Consider the following 17821-nt stretch of genomic DNA (forward strand, 5'->3'; position numbering starts at 1 on the left):
AATTACTAAGCTATGCTAAGAATCTAACGGGAACCAAGGGAGTCTTTTTTTCTCTCTCCTCGAGAATAAATTCGATTTGAGAGGAAGCAAAAGCCTCTACCTGCTCAGGCTGCAAAAAGCACAATTAGCTCGCAGTAATAAAGCTGAATTGTTCCGAACCCACTGGGACTCAATTCGATCCTCAAGATTAGCACCAAAGCTCCGACAGCAGGTATGAAAGCAACAGTGACACAGCCAAGACATGGCACACAGGGGAAGGTTATTTTCAGTGCAACATTATGTTTGTTGGTGTGGGCTCGTCATCTTTAGTAGATTTTCATGAAACTGACGCCTAATTGGTTTTTTGTCATAAAATCGACATGAGCTAATAGAGCAGAAGAAAGTGCCCAGGCGTGGTCATTGTTAGACTGTCACAATCACACCGTGAGGAGCGAAGTGCAACACATGTGGCAGGATTACAGAGGCTTCTCAAGGCCTTCATAATAAATTTGTGTTTGGCGGAAAACACAAGGAATAATTGTAGTTTGTTGCCACACGGGGAGACTACTGATGCAGAACGCATCAAACAGAAAAGTAATAACCATTTAACTTGGATCCATCTTCGAGCCTTTTGATCATTTATAATTTATCAATCTTTTACAGTCATCTTATAGGTGAAAACAAATTATTAAGGATCAAATAGTCCTTATATAACTTGCAAATGGTCAAGGGGTTGTGTTTTTTTCATAACTGTAATCATATCTAAAATGTAGTAAGTCCTAAAAAAATTCAAAAGAACTTATGCAACAGGAAATCAACAAGGAATCAAACCAATTTATATTTGGAAGCATAGTTCTGAAATTATAAGAAAATTAAGATGTATTCAATATAAAGCATGAAATCATGAAACCTTTAAACATGATAACTACCTTCGCTTTATTAATTTCTTTCATCATCTAAAGCCATCCAACTAAACACACTTCAGGAAGACATATATAACGAAACATTTAAATTTAAATGTCTGAGTATTTCTTTATTTATATTCTTGTGAATGAGGAGCAGATGAAAAAATGCCGTTGGAAAAAACCTGTAGTTGTGATGTAGAACCTACAATCGGCAAGCCACAAGCTTCCTGCCCCGCTCCATTCTGATTCATCCACTTGCAGACAAAAAGATCCATGAACATCTTTGTTTTCCTCGTCTGAGCTGGCATCTGGTTTAAATCTGTATGACTGGATAGCTCCAATATTGCTCAATATTTTTGTTGCACCAGTAATGTTTAGGTTGGAGATGTGAGGAGCTGTAAGATAGCAGGAGAGAATATAAACAAAGGGAAGACATCAGTAGAGGCTTACTTCTGTGCCAACAGTCCTGCTCACAACTCAGAGGTGAATTTACGATGAACTACTGCCGCTCTGCAGAAACTATGTCCTAGAAAACTAGACAGGTTTTTAGATTTACGTAGGCTCATAATCATAATTAAAAGACCACTGGAAATGCTTTTTAAATAGATGAAAAAAAGATCAGAGTGGGTTTTAAATTCCTCTTTGGTGTTATGGGGTTGCTGGAGCCAATCCCAGCCAGGGTACACCCTGGGCAAGTCACCATCGCAGGGCCACACAACAACACACATCCACATGCACACCTAGGGACAATTTGGAGTGACCAACTGACCTAAAGTGCACATTTTTGGACTGTGGGAGAAAGTCGGAGTGCCCAGAGGAAACCAATGCATGCTTGCAGAGACCATGCAAAATTCACACAAAATGGACCCACGTGGAATTTGAACAGGGACCTTCCTGCTGTGAGGCTAATCACTATACTACTATGCAGCCTGAAGCCCTTTAACACCTTCTTGCAAAAAAAAAAAGCCAAAACTGCCAGCAATGCTTTTTCAGAGACTTGCAAACTCGCCTCTTTTTTCTTAGTAGATACTTGAATTGAACATTTTTTTCATCCAAGCAGTTAAGTTGTTCTTTGCTCAAAACAAGCCTGCAGGGACAGAAAGGCAACAACACCAACATTTTCACCCGCTACCTGCTTTGTGGTCAAGATGGTGTATTTTGTTCCGTACATTTATACCAGGTAACTCCCAAGTGAGGAAAAAAAGAAAAGGAAAAAGCTACTTGATTTTTACAGAATAAAGCCACAATATTTCCATTTTTTCCCCTATCATTATCTTTTTTGTCATGAGCTTCAACCAGCAGCCCTCAGAGCAACCAAAGTCCTGATGTTTTCCTTACCTCTCTCATTCTCTCTCCATCTTTTTTCTGATCTTACGTCACACACGCACACACATATACACACACATACACAAAGCCTCCCCCATAAACTTGCACTTCAAAGACTGCTGCGTTGCAGTAGTTATTGGTTCCTGTGTTTGGCTGCTGTGCCCTGGGAGATTTAAAAGCTAAAAAACCAGTTGTGTTTTATCAAAGCTTCTGCAGTCTGTCTGTCAGGCAGCAAGGTCTGCATCAGTACCACAGAGAGAATTCAGCCAAGAAAAAGACGTCTACTCTTGCCTTGTACTGAACATAACACATCAATAAAACAATAATAACATAAACTGCGATCTTGAAAGATACTTTTTTCCTCTAAAATGTAGAATCAATTTATTTTTCCACTAATCAGCAGACAGAATATATTCACAAACAGCTCGGGATTTCTTTTGCTGCTGTGGCTTTGCATATGAAAAAATAATAAACCCAAAGGGACAAAAAGACTATGTGCAAAGAATTATTGCAAAAAATGTGTAGATAAAAAATACAAACCAATTAATAAAATGAATTTGTTTTGAAATATGGCAAAAAAAATGTTTTAATATATAGAATATTTGAAAGCATCTCTGTGGATTTTACTAATACAAGACATGCACATACTCAAAAATAAAAACTTTGATTATTTTGTAAATTATTATAATGTTTTTCTAAAAAATGTTTATCTGTTATTATCTTTCTTTGGCTAATCATATATTTTTAGTTATTTAATTTCTCTTTTTTTCTATCTATCTATCTTTGTCCTGCTCTGAATCAGTGAGGTCTGGGTGTGAGTTTTTCCTTTTTCTTTTTTTACAAACATCATTTATTGTAGTTTGGAGCCTCGAGAGGTGCATTCATGTAGAGCGACAGGCGCTACTACAAATGACAATTACTTCTTTCAAAAAGAGAAAAGAGTCCAATTACAGAAGCAGAAAAATAATAGAAGATAAAAGAATGGGGCCAGACAATCTGTTGAAAAAATAAAATGCATATATTTGATCACATTTATGTCTTCTTTTCTGTATTCACTTATTTTGGTTGCATTTTACTCATTCAAGCAGAAAATGTGTTCTTAAATATTTTAATGCAAAGCTTGATTGTCTGTTTGAAAAAAAACAAAGTCCCAGAGAATGTTTGTACATTTTAAAGATTTACACTAACTGCAAAAAATGCTCTCTTTGTGTCCTTTACTATGACATCAATTTACAGTGCAAATCCCATCAAATCACTCAACACAAACGCATATTGAAGATCACAAAACTAAAAATTGCTTTTTAAAAAACAAAACAAAATTCCAGACACCAGAGCACAATTCCAAAATAAGTAAAATGAAACATTTCAGGAAACAAAAGTAATTTCCAGAAATCAAAATAAAATAGTTAAAGATGAAACACAATAAGAAGACATTAAGGTAGGTACTCTGGGACATCGCTTATTGGATAATGATGTTTATTCATAACTTAAAATGAAAGTTTTTTGGCATGAAACAATCTGGATGTGCTCTGTATTAATCATAAACAATTTATTAGTATGCTGACTCGAAGACGCATTTAAAGAAACTCAAACATAAAAAATCAGTCATCCTCCAATCAGTCTCACAGAACCTCTCTTCTCTGTCTTATTTTCTTATTGTGTTTACATTTTTTAACCTTAAATTTTGATTTCTTGAAATTAATTTTGTTTTCCAAATTTTTTTTATTTGTTTCATTTTTTTAGAATTGTGTTTTAACTACTGGAATTTATTTTTGAAATGTCATGTTTTTTTTTTATTATTTGTTTTGCTTTTTTAAGTGTCATTGTGATCTTTAAAATGTGTTTTAATGGTTTGTTGGTATGGTTTTCACTTCAGGGCCACCGTACGTAAAAACCTTAAAAGCATTTACTGCACAACCAGTGAAAGTAGGTTGAAATCAAATTCAACATCTACTTAAAGGAAATCTTTTCCATACACTAACTAACTAAATGTATGTTTCTAATGTAAAATTTTTAATGTTTATGTTGTTAAAGTCTTGTAATATAGCCTCATTCACATTGCATGTGAAAAATTATCAGCTGCGGCACCCATAACGACTTCCTAAAAACCAACATTATTCTTGCCGTGGACAACAAATTTACCACCTGCAAAATCATGAGATGAAGGTATTAACCTTGGGCAGGTGGATCGTGCACAAAGAAAGGATTACAATTCCCCACTTACAGTTCTTTCCACTTCATACAAAGAGAAGTGGGAGTGTGTTTTATGAGTCAGAGCGTGTACCCAAGCAGGTCAATGCCCATGTTATGTAGCTCACCTTGTCGGCCATAATCATAGAGGAACCTCCGTGGACTCCCAGCACAGGAAGTTGTGTCTGAACAGACAGGAAGTCAAGGATTTGGGCTATGGCCTCCTGATCGGTGCCATCAGCAAACACAATGCCATGGAGGCGTGTGCGAGACACAAGCTCACACATCTTGAAAGAAAGACATTTGAAAAGTACAGACCGTTTATTAGTAACACTGGGTGTCTTGTTTTAATGTAACATTTGCAAAGCACTCTGCATTCCTCACCTGTGTAATCACAGACTTTGGGTCTGTTTGGTTCATCCTCAGTGTAATCACAGAGACATCAAGGATGTCTTCAGGGCGCCGCAGCGGCCGGATTTCCTGGTCAGACACTTGGCGAGTTTGGCCGAGAATCACCCCCACACTTAGCCCTGGAGGTTTTTGGGACCCCACAGATGCCATAAATGAAGAGAGTAGGAGTAGCACCCAGCCCACTACACCCATCATACCCTGCAAAACATAAACAAAAAAGTCACAAATTATTGCAATAACTTGACTTAACTTGTGAAAAATTTCCTCCGTTGGTCTCCTCCGCTTATCTGGAGCTGGGCAACAGTTTCGGCAAAGATGCCCAGAGATGCCTCTCCCCAAAAACTTCCTTTAGTTCTGCCGTTAGGGCCCCAAGGTGCTCCTAAACCAGCAGAGACAAACAATCTCTCCAAAGCAGCTTGAGTTTTCCCCTAGGGCCTTCCCCTAGTGGGACATGCTCAGAATACCACTTGGGAGAGGCATCCAAAAAATATGACCTAGCGACCTCAACTGGGCTCCCTAAGAGAACGTCCAGCCACCCTGCAGTGAAAACTCATTTTAGCTGCCTGTCTCTTGGATCTTCTTCTTTGGGTCATGACCCGAAGCTCATGGCTGCAGGTGAGAGTAGAAAAGTAGATTGATCAGTAAATCAGCCCGTTCAGCTCAGCTCTTTCTTCTCTACAATGGATTGATGCAACAACTACAATATTGCAGCCGCCTCTGCCTATCAATATCATGCTCTATCCTTCTCTCAGATGTGAACAAGGGCAACATTTGCTAGAATGTCTTTCAGGCTAATTAAGAGTCTTTCTCCGTGGCCTCTCTGAACTCCTCCCCAACCAAGTCTTTGCCTCTGGAACTGCTTGTTACTTGCCGCAGCAAAGCCTTATGTATAACCTGTGTCACATAATTTAGATGGTTGATTGACTGTTCCAGAAGAACTGTCAGCATAGTTACACTGAGAGTGTCACAGTTTTCCGTACAGATGTCCTGAAAATCATTAAATTGCTGTGTGATATGCTTTGCATTCACAGTGATCCCTCGTTTATTGCTGGAGTTACGTTCTAAAAACGTCACTCAGTACGAGAAATCAGCTTACTAGTCATCGTTGTCTTTTACAATAATTCTAGATGTTTTAACTTCTCAAAACCCAAGCTAAAATTTGAGCTAACCCTCTTCACACGTGGTCACATGGTCAAAGTTAAGCAGAATTAACTACTGTGGTAAGATAACCAAAAATGTGATGTCGACGCCAGGTCTTAAGAGAAAAAGACTGTAAAACTTCTCAAAACACATCTTACACATTCTCTTATAAAGACATTAACATTTTTGCACTTTTCTCTTTTCTCTTTTGTCTAAGGACAAAAACAAAGATCTGAAGATTTATGTAAATTTGGCAAGCTGAAGGCATTCTGTACAGAAGACATGGCACAGAGAAGATTGATTGACAATGTCTATAGCCAATCATGACGTAGAACACGTAATCATTGCACTATAAAAAACAAAACATGAACAATTCCTCTGAAAAAGATCTGCGAAAAATTGTCACCACGAAAGGTGAACCGCGATATAGCAAGGGAAGACTGTACGTCCTTTTTTAATTTTAGTCCACCACTTAAACAAACACCATTGTAAACAGATCATTCAATGACATAAGCGATGGATGCACTAAGCATTTTGGTTTCTGTCATTTTTGCCACTCTTAGGTTTGCATTATTTTGCAATGACGCGTCAAAATTTCCTCATACAGGTCAAAATACAGGAGTTTTGTTTGTGTGTATTTACCAAAAACAAAATCAACTACTTTAAAAAAAATCCACCCAACAACATGTAGGCGGCTTGTTTTTAGCACAAAAAGTAAAAAGAAAAGTTACATATTTCTTTTGGCAAATATTTGTTTATTGTTCAAGCCCAAATGCATTGCAGGCATTAAATGTTACAAAACATGCTCTGTAAAGGAAGCCAACGTGTCCTCTGATGTTCAATTAATATTGGTACGTAGTCCTTGTCAAAGAGAGAGACTATCAGGAGTTAATCTAACTATTTCTGCTCAACCCCTTCCAGAACTTAATGGGTCGCCCCAAATCTCTCTTCCAGTGTTTGACTATTTGAACATAATCAATGCCTGTAGGCAAATGTACACAGTAAAGTACCAGTGATTAAGGGATAAAATAACCCTGAAATAAATGCAAGCTGATTTTACCTCAGCTGTTGGGGTATAAGGGGAATAACTTCAAATAGCTAAAGGCACATCGATGTCTCAATCAATCAATAACATTTACGTAAATTAATAACATTGCTTTCAGCTCTGTGTCCCAAACCGAGTATCAGTTTAAAGAGACTTAGCTCCTGTCCCCCCCCCCCCTTTTTTGGGTGTAGTCTAGTTTGCTCTGTGCTACCTTTTCCTTTAATGGGAGAAGATCTGAAAGAAGCAGATGAGTAGAGGAAATGCAGTGTGAAATGCCCTGGGCTGAATAAGAGTTAATGAAACCATGATGCGAATGCTACATTGCATCTCAACCAATTTCTTACACCACCGCAATCCAGCGGAGCTGAAAAAAAAAAAAAAAAAAAAAAACCCAGGAGGAAACATCACATCTTCAAAATTAATCTCCTGTCTCCCAAATGTCTTAATCCTTTCCTTACTTGTTTTCTATCTACGCATCCACACCTGCTAATTATTGTTATCGGAGCATTTTCACATCACGCTCATGTTTTTTTTCCATAAATGAAGGTCTTTGATTCTTCCCGTCAGTCTTTTCGACCGGTTTGGTACGTATCTGATCCATGTCATCTTATGCCCGCTCTAATCAGGCCAGTTAGTGAAGTCAGTACTTTTCCCGGCTTGCTTTCTCTGCCCTGGTGCCCACAGACTAGCCTGCAGCTCCAGCAGCACTTAGCATACGCCACTAAATCACACACAGCTATTCTTCTGTCCCAAGGAATTAGTGTCAGCTCCAACCGAAGGGACACATTTACACTAACTTTCCCTGGAGTTAACATCACAACTAAGACAACTAAGGACCAGACTGTTCCGTGCCACAGTTAGCAAAACGGTTAGAATAGCTATAACACATTGGGTCAATTTGTGTTTCCATTGTCCTATGGGGTTTAGATTAGTGTTAGGTCGAGACCCCAGTGAGGACAACTATCATGTTTGGGATGCTCCGGATAGGCGTATACAACAGCGTGTTCCAGGTCCTGTCAATATCCAGCAAAGGAGTGGACCAACAGTCCACAGGTCACAATTGACAACCTGATCAACTCTATATGAAGGAGATGTGTTGTAGTGCATGAGGCAAATGGGGGGTATTCCAGAAAGCAGGTTATATGAGTTACCACGGTACGTTTAAGTGTAAGGAAGTGGATAGCCTGAGCTTTCGATTCCAAAAATAGAGGTATGTTTCAGGGTGTGTCAAGTTGCCATAGCAACTCATGCTCTGAACATAACCTGGTCTGGAGCAGGTTTAGTTGAAGGTTATTTGGTTTCAGAGAGGTGAAGGAGCATGGCGTGTCCATTTGATGAGGATTTAGTGGAGGAAGAAGCTCAGATGATACTTTTTCCACTGTGATAAGACCACATATGGATGTTGGAAAGATAAACTTTTTTACATTGATCTAACTTAATTCATTTCTTCAGTTAAGATAAATAAAAAAAATTTTTGTTCAGTTAACTTAAAAATAACACGTAGTTATTAGACATAGTTATTTTTACTTTCATTCAAATTAATTAAATTAAATAGGTGTAACTTTGGTGCTGCTGTTAGATTGGCAGCGCAAGGAATTGTGGGATACCATTCCCTTTACCTGTCTGGACGGATTTGGGTTTAAGTGTGGGTTTTTGTCTAAATGTGTTTTGTCGTCTGTTTCACTCTATTTTGTATAGTTATTTTATCCTGTTATGTTTAATTTTTTCTGCACCATGAGTGAGAGGGAAGGAGAGGATGATGACATTATTAACCACCACCAGTGCCACATGTAGTCACAAGAAAGGAAGTAAAAGTCAGAGTCATGTTAACTGATGACATGACATATATAGTATACCAATTTTGCATCATTCATTTTTATGTTATAGAAATGAGAAATTCTGCGGCCTCAAACTTAGACAAATGAGAGTTCAAGAAGTACTATAAATTAAGATGAAAAAATATTTAATTGAATTGGAGTAATATGACATTTAGTCAGATAAATGTGTAAATTTGAGTTGTGTATACATCATTGAATTTGATAGACGTAAGAAATTAGGTTGAATAAACTTAACTCAATTAATTGTTACCAATTGAATTAATTCGTTTAAGTTGGATAAGTTATATATGCGTCACAATGAAAATGGAAATGAGATAGAAACTAGTGCATTTACTTTGTCATTTTTCTCCAAGCAGAAACTCTCTTTTGCTGATGCTGCCGTATTACTTTTTTGATGGGTATATACTCTTCATATGCCGTAATTGTAATCTCCGACTCCGTCTAACTGAAGTATAGCGCTCTCTTTTTTTCTCCACGCGTTTCCATGGTGACTCCGGAAATCAGCGATCCATTGAGAATGTCTTTAAGTACTTGCCGTGCACGCGCATTAACCCAGGGTTACCAAGTCGAGCGTAATTACGCTAACTCATATCTGGTCTTTTGGAACCGACATACTCAGAGTAAGCACGTTCAGGCGGACTTCAGCGAGAGTTCAGGGTTAAAGTCAGGTACTTTAAACGTGTCTTCTGTAATACCCCCCTGGACACACCAGATACTGACAGGTTTTCGGGGTCCCCAGACCTCGCCAATAAAACCAAACACTACGCTTACGACTGGCCTTTCATTGTGGCTAGTCTAAGGCACACTTGTGCAATAATCATGCTGTCTAATCAGCATCTTGATATGGCACACCTGTAAGGTGAGATGGGTTATTTCAGCAAAGGTGTGCTCGCTATCACAGATTTAGGCAGATTTTTGAACAATATTTGAGAGACATGATTAGTTTGTGTTTGAAGAAAATGTTTTAGATATTTGAGTTCATCTCATGATAAATGGGAGCAAAAACAAAAGTGTTGCTTGTTTAGTGTATGTAGATGGGACAAACTGAAAGCCACGCTATGCCTTTGCTGGGGTTCTTTTGCATTTTTTCCCCCCAAAATTTGCCTCTAAGCTCCAAATAAGTATTCTCTTGAGGAGTATTTTTATGACTGAAGTTGTCTTGAGACAACACACCAATGCTCAAGTGGGAGCAGGCCTTAAGAGGCCCTCAAGCTGCTTGAATCACATTGATTAAGAGTGCGCCTTTGAGCGCTACGAAACAAAACCCAGAGTAATTTTCCTTGGTTATAAGCACATCTTTTGCTTCAGCAATGTTAGCGATAACTCTTATTAAATAAAGCTCATGTGGGTGTAATTGTGTAAATCTATTAGCCCACAATTTCATTCTTCATCACTGATGAAGCGGCTCAACACAGTATCTGGAGATGACAAAACAAATTAGGATCTATGTTCAAGGGTAATATCCATAAAACACTATCTGTGTTTCTTTAAGCTCTGCTGCATCCCGGACGTCACTGTAATTCTTTTAGGCTTGAATGGGACTGTTTACATTTGGTAAATAGAAGGTCATTCACTGAGTTAGGTAATTGATTTGAGAAATTCAAGCAAAATGTGATTTAATTCTCAAAATGTGTGGTGAAGGGTCACTTTAAGGTTTCTTTCTTAATGTAAATTTCATTTTAATCCATTTAGGAATTCCAAACAACATTCATATTTCTGCAGCTTTTTCTTTAAAATGTTGTATTTTCTCCTCCCTTTTGGTGATTATTTTTTTAGGTGCTTTAAAAAACTTCAAACCTTAGACTTTATTTCTTACATCACAAATCAAAAAAACAATGGTTACATACTCAGCATGGAACCAGGTCTTACAAGCTAAAACCTGAAAAGAACCCATAAGAGACCGCAGCTTAACTATTTGGATATTATTTGAGTAGGATATTCACATTCTATTAAAAAAAAAAAAAAAAAAACGAGTATAAATATTTCTGACATCCGATCACTGATTTGCCATCTTTAAAATTAAAGGAGGGTATAGTAAAAAAAATACACTTAATGAAATATAATTAATGCTGTAAAATGTAGAACAATTTAAGATTTTAAATGCAGTGGGGCAAAAAAGCATCTAGTCAGCCACCAATTGTGCAAGTTCTCCTACTTAAAAAGATGTAATTTTTATTATAGATATACCCCAACTATCAGAGAAAAAATAAGAAGGAAAATCCAGAAAATCACATTGTCTGATTATTAAATAATTTATTTGAAAATTATGGTGGAAAATAAGGATTTGGTCAATAATAAAATTTCAACTCAATACTTTTTTACATACCCTTTGTTGGCAATGACAGCAGTCAAACATTTCTGTAAGTCTTCACAAGGTTTTCACAAACTGTTGCTGGTATTTTGGTCCCTGAGCAGTGATGTTTAGACGGCTGTTGCTGGGAAACACTGACTTTCCACTCCCTCCAAAGCTTTTCTAGGGGTTGAGATCTGGAGACTGGCTAAGCCACTCCAGGACCTTGAAATGCTTCTTACTTAACCACTCCTTCATTACCTGGGCAGTATGTTTGGGATGGTTGTCATGCTGAAAGATCCAGCCATGATTAATCTTCAATGCCCTTGCTGACGGAAGGAGGTTTTCACTCAAAATCTAATGATACATGGCCCCATTCATTCTTTCCTTTACACGGATCAGTCGTCCTGGTCCCTTTGCTGAAAACAGCCCCAAAGCATGATGTTTCCACCCCCATGCTTTACAGTAGGTATGGTGTTCTCTGGATGCAACTCAGCATTCTTTCTCCTCCAACATGACATCTTTCTCCTCCAAACATGACAAATAGAGTTCTTACCAACAGGTTCTATTTTGGTTTCATTTGACCATAGGACATTCTTCCAATCCTCTTCAGGATCATCCAAATGCTCTCTAGCAAACTTTAGACGGGCCTGCACATGGACTGGCTTTAGTAGGGGGACACTGGCAGTGCAGGATTTGAGTCCCTTGCGGCATAGTGTTTACTGATGGTAGCCTTTGTATCTTTGGTCCCAGCTCTCTGCAGGTCATTTACTAGGTCCCCTCATGTGGTTCTGGGATTTTTTTTCCCCTCTCCATTAATTTTGACCCCATGGGGTAGGATCTTGCAGGGAGCCCCAGATCGAGGGAAATTATCAGTGGTTGTCTGATCCATTTCCTAATAATTGCTCCCACAGTTCATTTCTTCACACCGAGCTGTTTACTTATTGCAGATTCAGTTTTCCCACCCTGGTGCAAGTCAACAATTTTGTTTTGGTGTCCTTAGACAGCTCTTTGGTCTTGACCATAGTGGAGTTTGGAGTAATAAGAACTCTACACTATACTAGCCAACTGCTAAAAAATCTAAAACGTATAAATATTTTTTAGTATTTCCACTAAAGACAAGAAAAACTCGGTTTATAAAACATGTTTGTAGGAAATATGAGTGTTGTCAAAGTGTTATGTTTTTATTCAGGTATTCCTGTGTCTTTATTTACTATCTTCTTGTCATTGATCTACTGGAACTGTAGTCAGCAAAACTTTGAGGATGGAAAAACAGTGGAAACCATTTTTTAGGATTTCTTGTTAAATGATCCAAAAACACAGGGATGTTTGTGTTTTGATTCCTGCTCAAGTTCAGTATGAAGCTGATTGAGTGTGACATTGTTTATTATTTCTTTCAAAATTTCTCTGTGTTTTTTTCTGTTTATGTTTTCTTGATTTTGATCTCCTGTTCTAAATAAAATGTATAAATTATGCTGTTTAAATACACATTATTTTAATGTTCATTCATCCAGTTAAAAGACAGAAATATTGCAACTATTCAAACATAATATACTGAATAGTAAGAATCATGGTTTAATCTGTGAATCGTCTTGATTTATGAATTAAATCGGTTTACCACCTAGGTAACAATCTACAGGACTCCAGGAAGGCAAAATCCCATAGAATTCTATTGAGAAATAAACAGCCATTACTCACTCGCTATATTTGTCAGAATAACCATTCTTGCTCTTCGACTTCAAACTAGCTTGCTGCTGATCGGTGGGAGTGGTTGCCATAGATACAAGGACTCAGACCATAAAAACTCATTAAAAAATAGTGACGGCATTTATTTAATCTGTTGGGAACTGGAAGTAAGCCATTTTCTATTGGTGATGTCCTCATATACAGTCAATGATTAAACAACAAGAGTGAAAACAGAAAGCCGCAAAGCACCTATGTTTGTCATTTTGTTAAAAGGGAGTAGAAAAGTGACACAAATCAGGGAAAAAAGGTGCATAGCTTCTAATACAGCTCTTTGTAACTTTATTTTTACAGAATAGCTCCCTCAGCTTAGCAGCGATGCCACAAACATACCTGAAAAATGTGCCATAGAACTTGTTTTCATGCAGAAGACATCTGAAAAAGTCAAACTCCGCATTAATAATAAACCCACAATAAACCCACAAACAGTCTCACAGTTGAATAATGTAGCAGAATATCACATAATCTCATTCTCTCTTCTGTTTGCTGTGACACAGCCACTGGAGTAACAAATGATAGCAACTGCCACACTAACACACTACCATACAAGTCTCCTTCATAGCCAAAGAGTCTTTACTTTACTACCACTTGAATTCTAAACACCCAGATTACGCAGTGTTAAACCCCTGGACAAAAAGACCAAATTTATGTACATATTTGAGGCGGAAATCTGCATGAATTTAGCGTCCAATTTGCCAACGTAGCACCTAATCATTAGAAACTGAAACTGTCTATTAGGTGCACAATCTAAACCTGCAAGATGTTGCTCACCACTGAAATGGCCATGTAATGGAGTAATAAATCTCAGAACCAGTAAAAACTAGAAAACTCCACAAATGTGGGAATACAGGACTAAAAGTCCCAATTAAAATTACACTTTCCGGGCCATTAAGACATCTCTTTACATTTGCTGGGTTCATTACTTGGGCATTGTTGCATCTTAAACTTAGTACAATAAGTTTAATTAGAGACCACTTTAAGACAACAAGTTATAATAAGTAACATCAAACAAGTTTTGTTAAAAATAATCTGGTTAAGGTAAATCTTTAACTTTGACTTCAACTTTATTTATAGGATGGATGGATGGATGGATGGATGGAAAAAAATAAATCTAAAAAAACATGAAAGCTGTATTTTTTCTCTTGATGGCCTTCTTTTCCTTATAAAGTGTTTTTGTTATTGCTGTAATTACAAGTGGTTTCTGCTTAAACAGAACATAAACAAATAAGAATGCATAATGCTTTATTAATAAGTCATATGAAAAAATAAGTAATCAAATATAAAGGCCAATCTGAACAAATTAATTCTTGGGTTAAGTATTAAAGGGTTGGAAACAATACCGAAATTTAAAAATCCCATAATGGCATTTGAGGTGTTTCTGATGTACAAATGTATTGCAACTATGCTATGCATGAATACAGAAGGGAATTTATTGGTGGTTCATTAAAATTCATACATTTCCGAATCAAAGTTTATGTCAGAGATTGCATACACATGTTTAGATCATTGACAGTAAAGGAGAACTGGACTGAGCAACCCCGCCGCCCTTGCGTTCCAAACAGGAAGTACCCGCTGGTTGCAAAAAGCCAAACTCCTTTGGACTGCTATTGAGAAATAAACAGCTATTACTCAGTCATTATGTTCGCCAGAATAACCATTCTTGCTCTACTACCTTTTATCAAAATGTTCTTGCTAATTCTATTTTTTTTTTCATGATATTTTTGCTGTAGCGCAAGTTATTCAAGTTATAAATTGACCAATCAGATGGCTCAGTAAAAGTAGGTGGCCTCACATCAAACAATTGATGCGTTTAATTGACAGTTTTTCCCAAGCCTGTTTACAGTGAAAGAGGTGTGGCCTTGTAATGTGCTCACCCTTGATTGGAGAGCTTGGTTGCCATAGAAATGTAGATGGGCTAATCACGGCTTACTGAAGAGGTCTGGTTCCAAAATGGTGACGCGCATCGCGGAAAAATGGCTACTAAATTGACTTCAATTGGTAGGAACCAGAAGCAAGGCATTTTTTATGGGTGACGTCATACATGATTCATCCAGTCATATATTATACACTCAATGGTTTCGATCTTTCGTTTAAGTCAGTCTCACAGATATGTAAACGTTAAATAAAACCATGATTATCAAATCAACTTATAAAGTTTACAGTTTTTATATTTGGACACAGAAAAAGGAACCTGTGTTACAAATTTGTTGCCAGCACATAATAGGGACTTGACTGTTCCAAATCATTATTAAGAGTTTTTTAAAAAAATTATACAAATTATATATATCATATTTTCATATTTCGGTTAAGTGTTTTCAATTTTTATGCACTTTCAAAGTTCTCTCGGTATGACAATAAATAGAAATCTGTGTTATTTTATGTCCATTTGGAAAAATGTAAGTATCCAAGCGTTGAATCAGGACTTGGCAACCAACCTTAATTGTTGTATAGTTTTTGGCTGAAGCATTAATCTGAAAAGATAGCCATGCTTAGGACGTTACCCAATAGCCCACCATGTGTCAGTATGAAAAAGACATCTAATACAGTTTGCAGATGGTACTGTGAGGAGTAAATGAGTAAACCACACAATAAAGTAAGTTATGAGCGCTGCTGAATTCTGGATGTGTGCAACGCTTGTGCTTTTGACAGATTACAGTTCTCCAAAGTCAGTTTAAGAGCAAAATATCAGCAGTTTCTTTTTGTGTTGTATTTTTCTTTTTTTCCCCCCCCATCTGCTAGGGTTTCTGCAGAAAACTTTTCAGTCAGGTAGTTCAAAATTCTTGAGCACACAACAGAAGTTGGACATGGCCCGTGTTTAACCTGCGATGTTCAAACAGCCGTGGAGGTGAAACACTAATGTGTGACTGATCGGAGCAGAGTACCAAGCAGGCAGCAACATCTTTGGGATGCAGCACTTGTCACTGAGTGTGATGAACGTGTCAGGTTATGATCCACCAGGCTGCTGTAAACAATAGCATCTGCCCTCAAAGAATAATGGGGATTCCTTAGACATTTGAAGGACATAATTTATCCATGATTTATCACAGGCCGTTTACGCCAATATATCAATATGCTCATGATTTGTGACAGATTCCTGAGAGACTAGAGATAGAAAACTTTTGAGTTTGTTGTTGTGTGGTGGAAACACAATATTTACACAACATACTCTTGGTTGCGCATACTGAATGTAAGACTTGTTTTACAAACAGACCAAAGAGCCAGTTTTATGAATGTGAGCCTTAACGTCAGAACAACGCTCAAAGCTGAAAGGGATGGTGTTTTAAGAATTGTACAATTCATGTAAAAAATAAAAAATAATAATAAATTTAGATTGTTTTATTGAGCAATTATTTAAGTCGTTGAACTTTTTTTCTTTTTTCTTGAAGGGCATATGTAATGATGGCTGCATCTTAAATAAAGATCAGCAGTTTGCAGCTGATTGATTTCTGGCCAGAACTGTCAATGTTCCCTTACAAAAAACAGCCCAACCCCATTTTGTCCTGGATGGCCTCATCTGAATGTAAATGTATGTCACCACGACAAACTCTGCAACTTTCCAGAGGTGACGGGCAAACTTGATTCTTATTAGCATTGAAAAGCATGTTTTTTAAAACGGAAAAGGACCTTGATCTTAACTTATAGAGAGAAAATAGTGACCTGTTGGATATGTCCTTTATCCTGCCACTGGATAAAGGACTTTCTCACCAACCGCCCACAACAGATCTAACCTGGTCTCCACCTCTCCTCCACCATCCCGATCATCACCGGCACCCCCCAGGGTTGCACTCTGTTCTCCCTCTACACATCGGACTGCAGCACCTACCACACCTATGCAGTTTTCAAATTTGCAGATGACACCACTGTGGTGCATCTAATCTCAAAAGGGTGATGCCTACAGGGCAGAGATCAGCAACCTGGCCAGGTGACGCTCTGTTAACAATCTGTCTCTAAATGCCCAGAAAAACAAAGAACTCATCTTGGACTTTAGAAGACACAGCCACACACATGCCCCTCTAAAATAATAGAGAATGTGTGGACTGTGTCTCCTCCATCAGGTTTGTGGGCACCACCATCTCTCCTGATCCTTCCTGGTCAGCGAAAATCAGGGTCATGGTGAAGAAGGCTTAGTAGTAGCAGCACTTCCTCAGCATCCTGAGGGGTTGTCACCTGAACTGGGGGTTGCTGGTGAGCCTCTACACTGCTCAATGGATAGTACCCCCACCTACTCCGTGAGTGTGTGGTAACCCTGGCTCCACAGCACTGGACAGAAAGGCTGTGTAGAGGGTCATCAACACTGCTCAGACCATCATTGGTGTTGGCATTATCCTTTTTATTCTATTCTATTCTGTTGTTGTGCAACGTTTAAAGGATATGTTTGTAAAAATATTACTTTTGAGTAAAAAATAAAGGATACATTTCAAGAGTCGTCAAGATCTTCACTTTTCTCTACTTTTTTTTTATCAATTTCGGCTGAAATTTGAGAAAACTTTGTCTCAAAATAAGTTTTTGTTTTGCTTTACAACTAAAAATAAATCTTTCTGTGCTGTGTTTTGGCATTGAGTTGCAGGTTTTGGCTCCATAAATATGAAAATGTAACCTTAAAGTAATCAATACTTAATTGCTTTCTGAGCAGTCTTTGAAATCCTAAGTCGTTTTTAAGTGTGTTGCTGTTTTTTTGTTTTTTTTTTAATTAGCTTTTAGACCAAAAAAAAATCTAATTACTGTATTTCCCTCTGCCATCACTGAATTGCTGAGTACAACACAACAGTTAGACAGAAAACGCATATGTCGGCATATGTGTTGTTCTTTTCAGAGGCATAAAAAAGAAGAAAATCAGACAAATCAGAAAAAATAAACAATATATTATCTCATGAGGTAAATTCAGTGTTTCTTTTGCAAAAATACTTAATGTATATCGGCTAGTGCATTTCTCTTACTGTATCTAGTCAGCTGA

General features: G+C 37.6%; 1 protein-coding gene across 1 annotated transcript in view; it reads right to left on the minus strand.

The window, feature by feature from the left end:
• LOC101164378 (glutamate receptor ionotropic, NMDA 2A) overlaps positions 1-17821 on the minus strand; it is a 134236-nt gene that overhangs the window by 94175 nt on the left and 22240 nt on the right. The window contains exons 3-4 of the mRNA XM_011477376.3: positions 4785-5009; positions 4529-4687 (exon numbers count right to left, since the gene is read on the minus strand). Coding sequence (XP_011475678.2) covers positions 4529-4687; positions 4785-5009 — 384 coding nt within the window. The remainder of the gene's footprint in view (positions 1-4528; positions 4688-4784; positions 5010-17821) is intronic.

The sequence above is a fragment of the Oryzias latipes genome, chromosome 1, assembly GCF_002234675.1.
Source record: "Oryzias latipes chromosome 1, ASM223467v1".
Lineage (NCBI taxonomy): Eukaryota > Metazoa > Chordata > Actinopteri > Beloniformes > Adrianichthyidae > Oryzias > Oryzias latipes.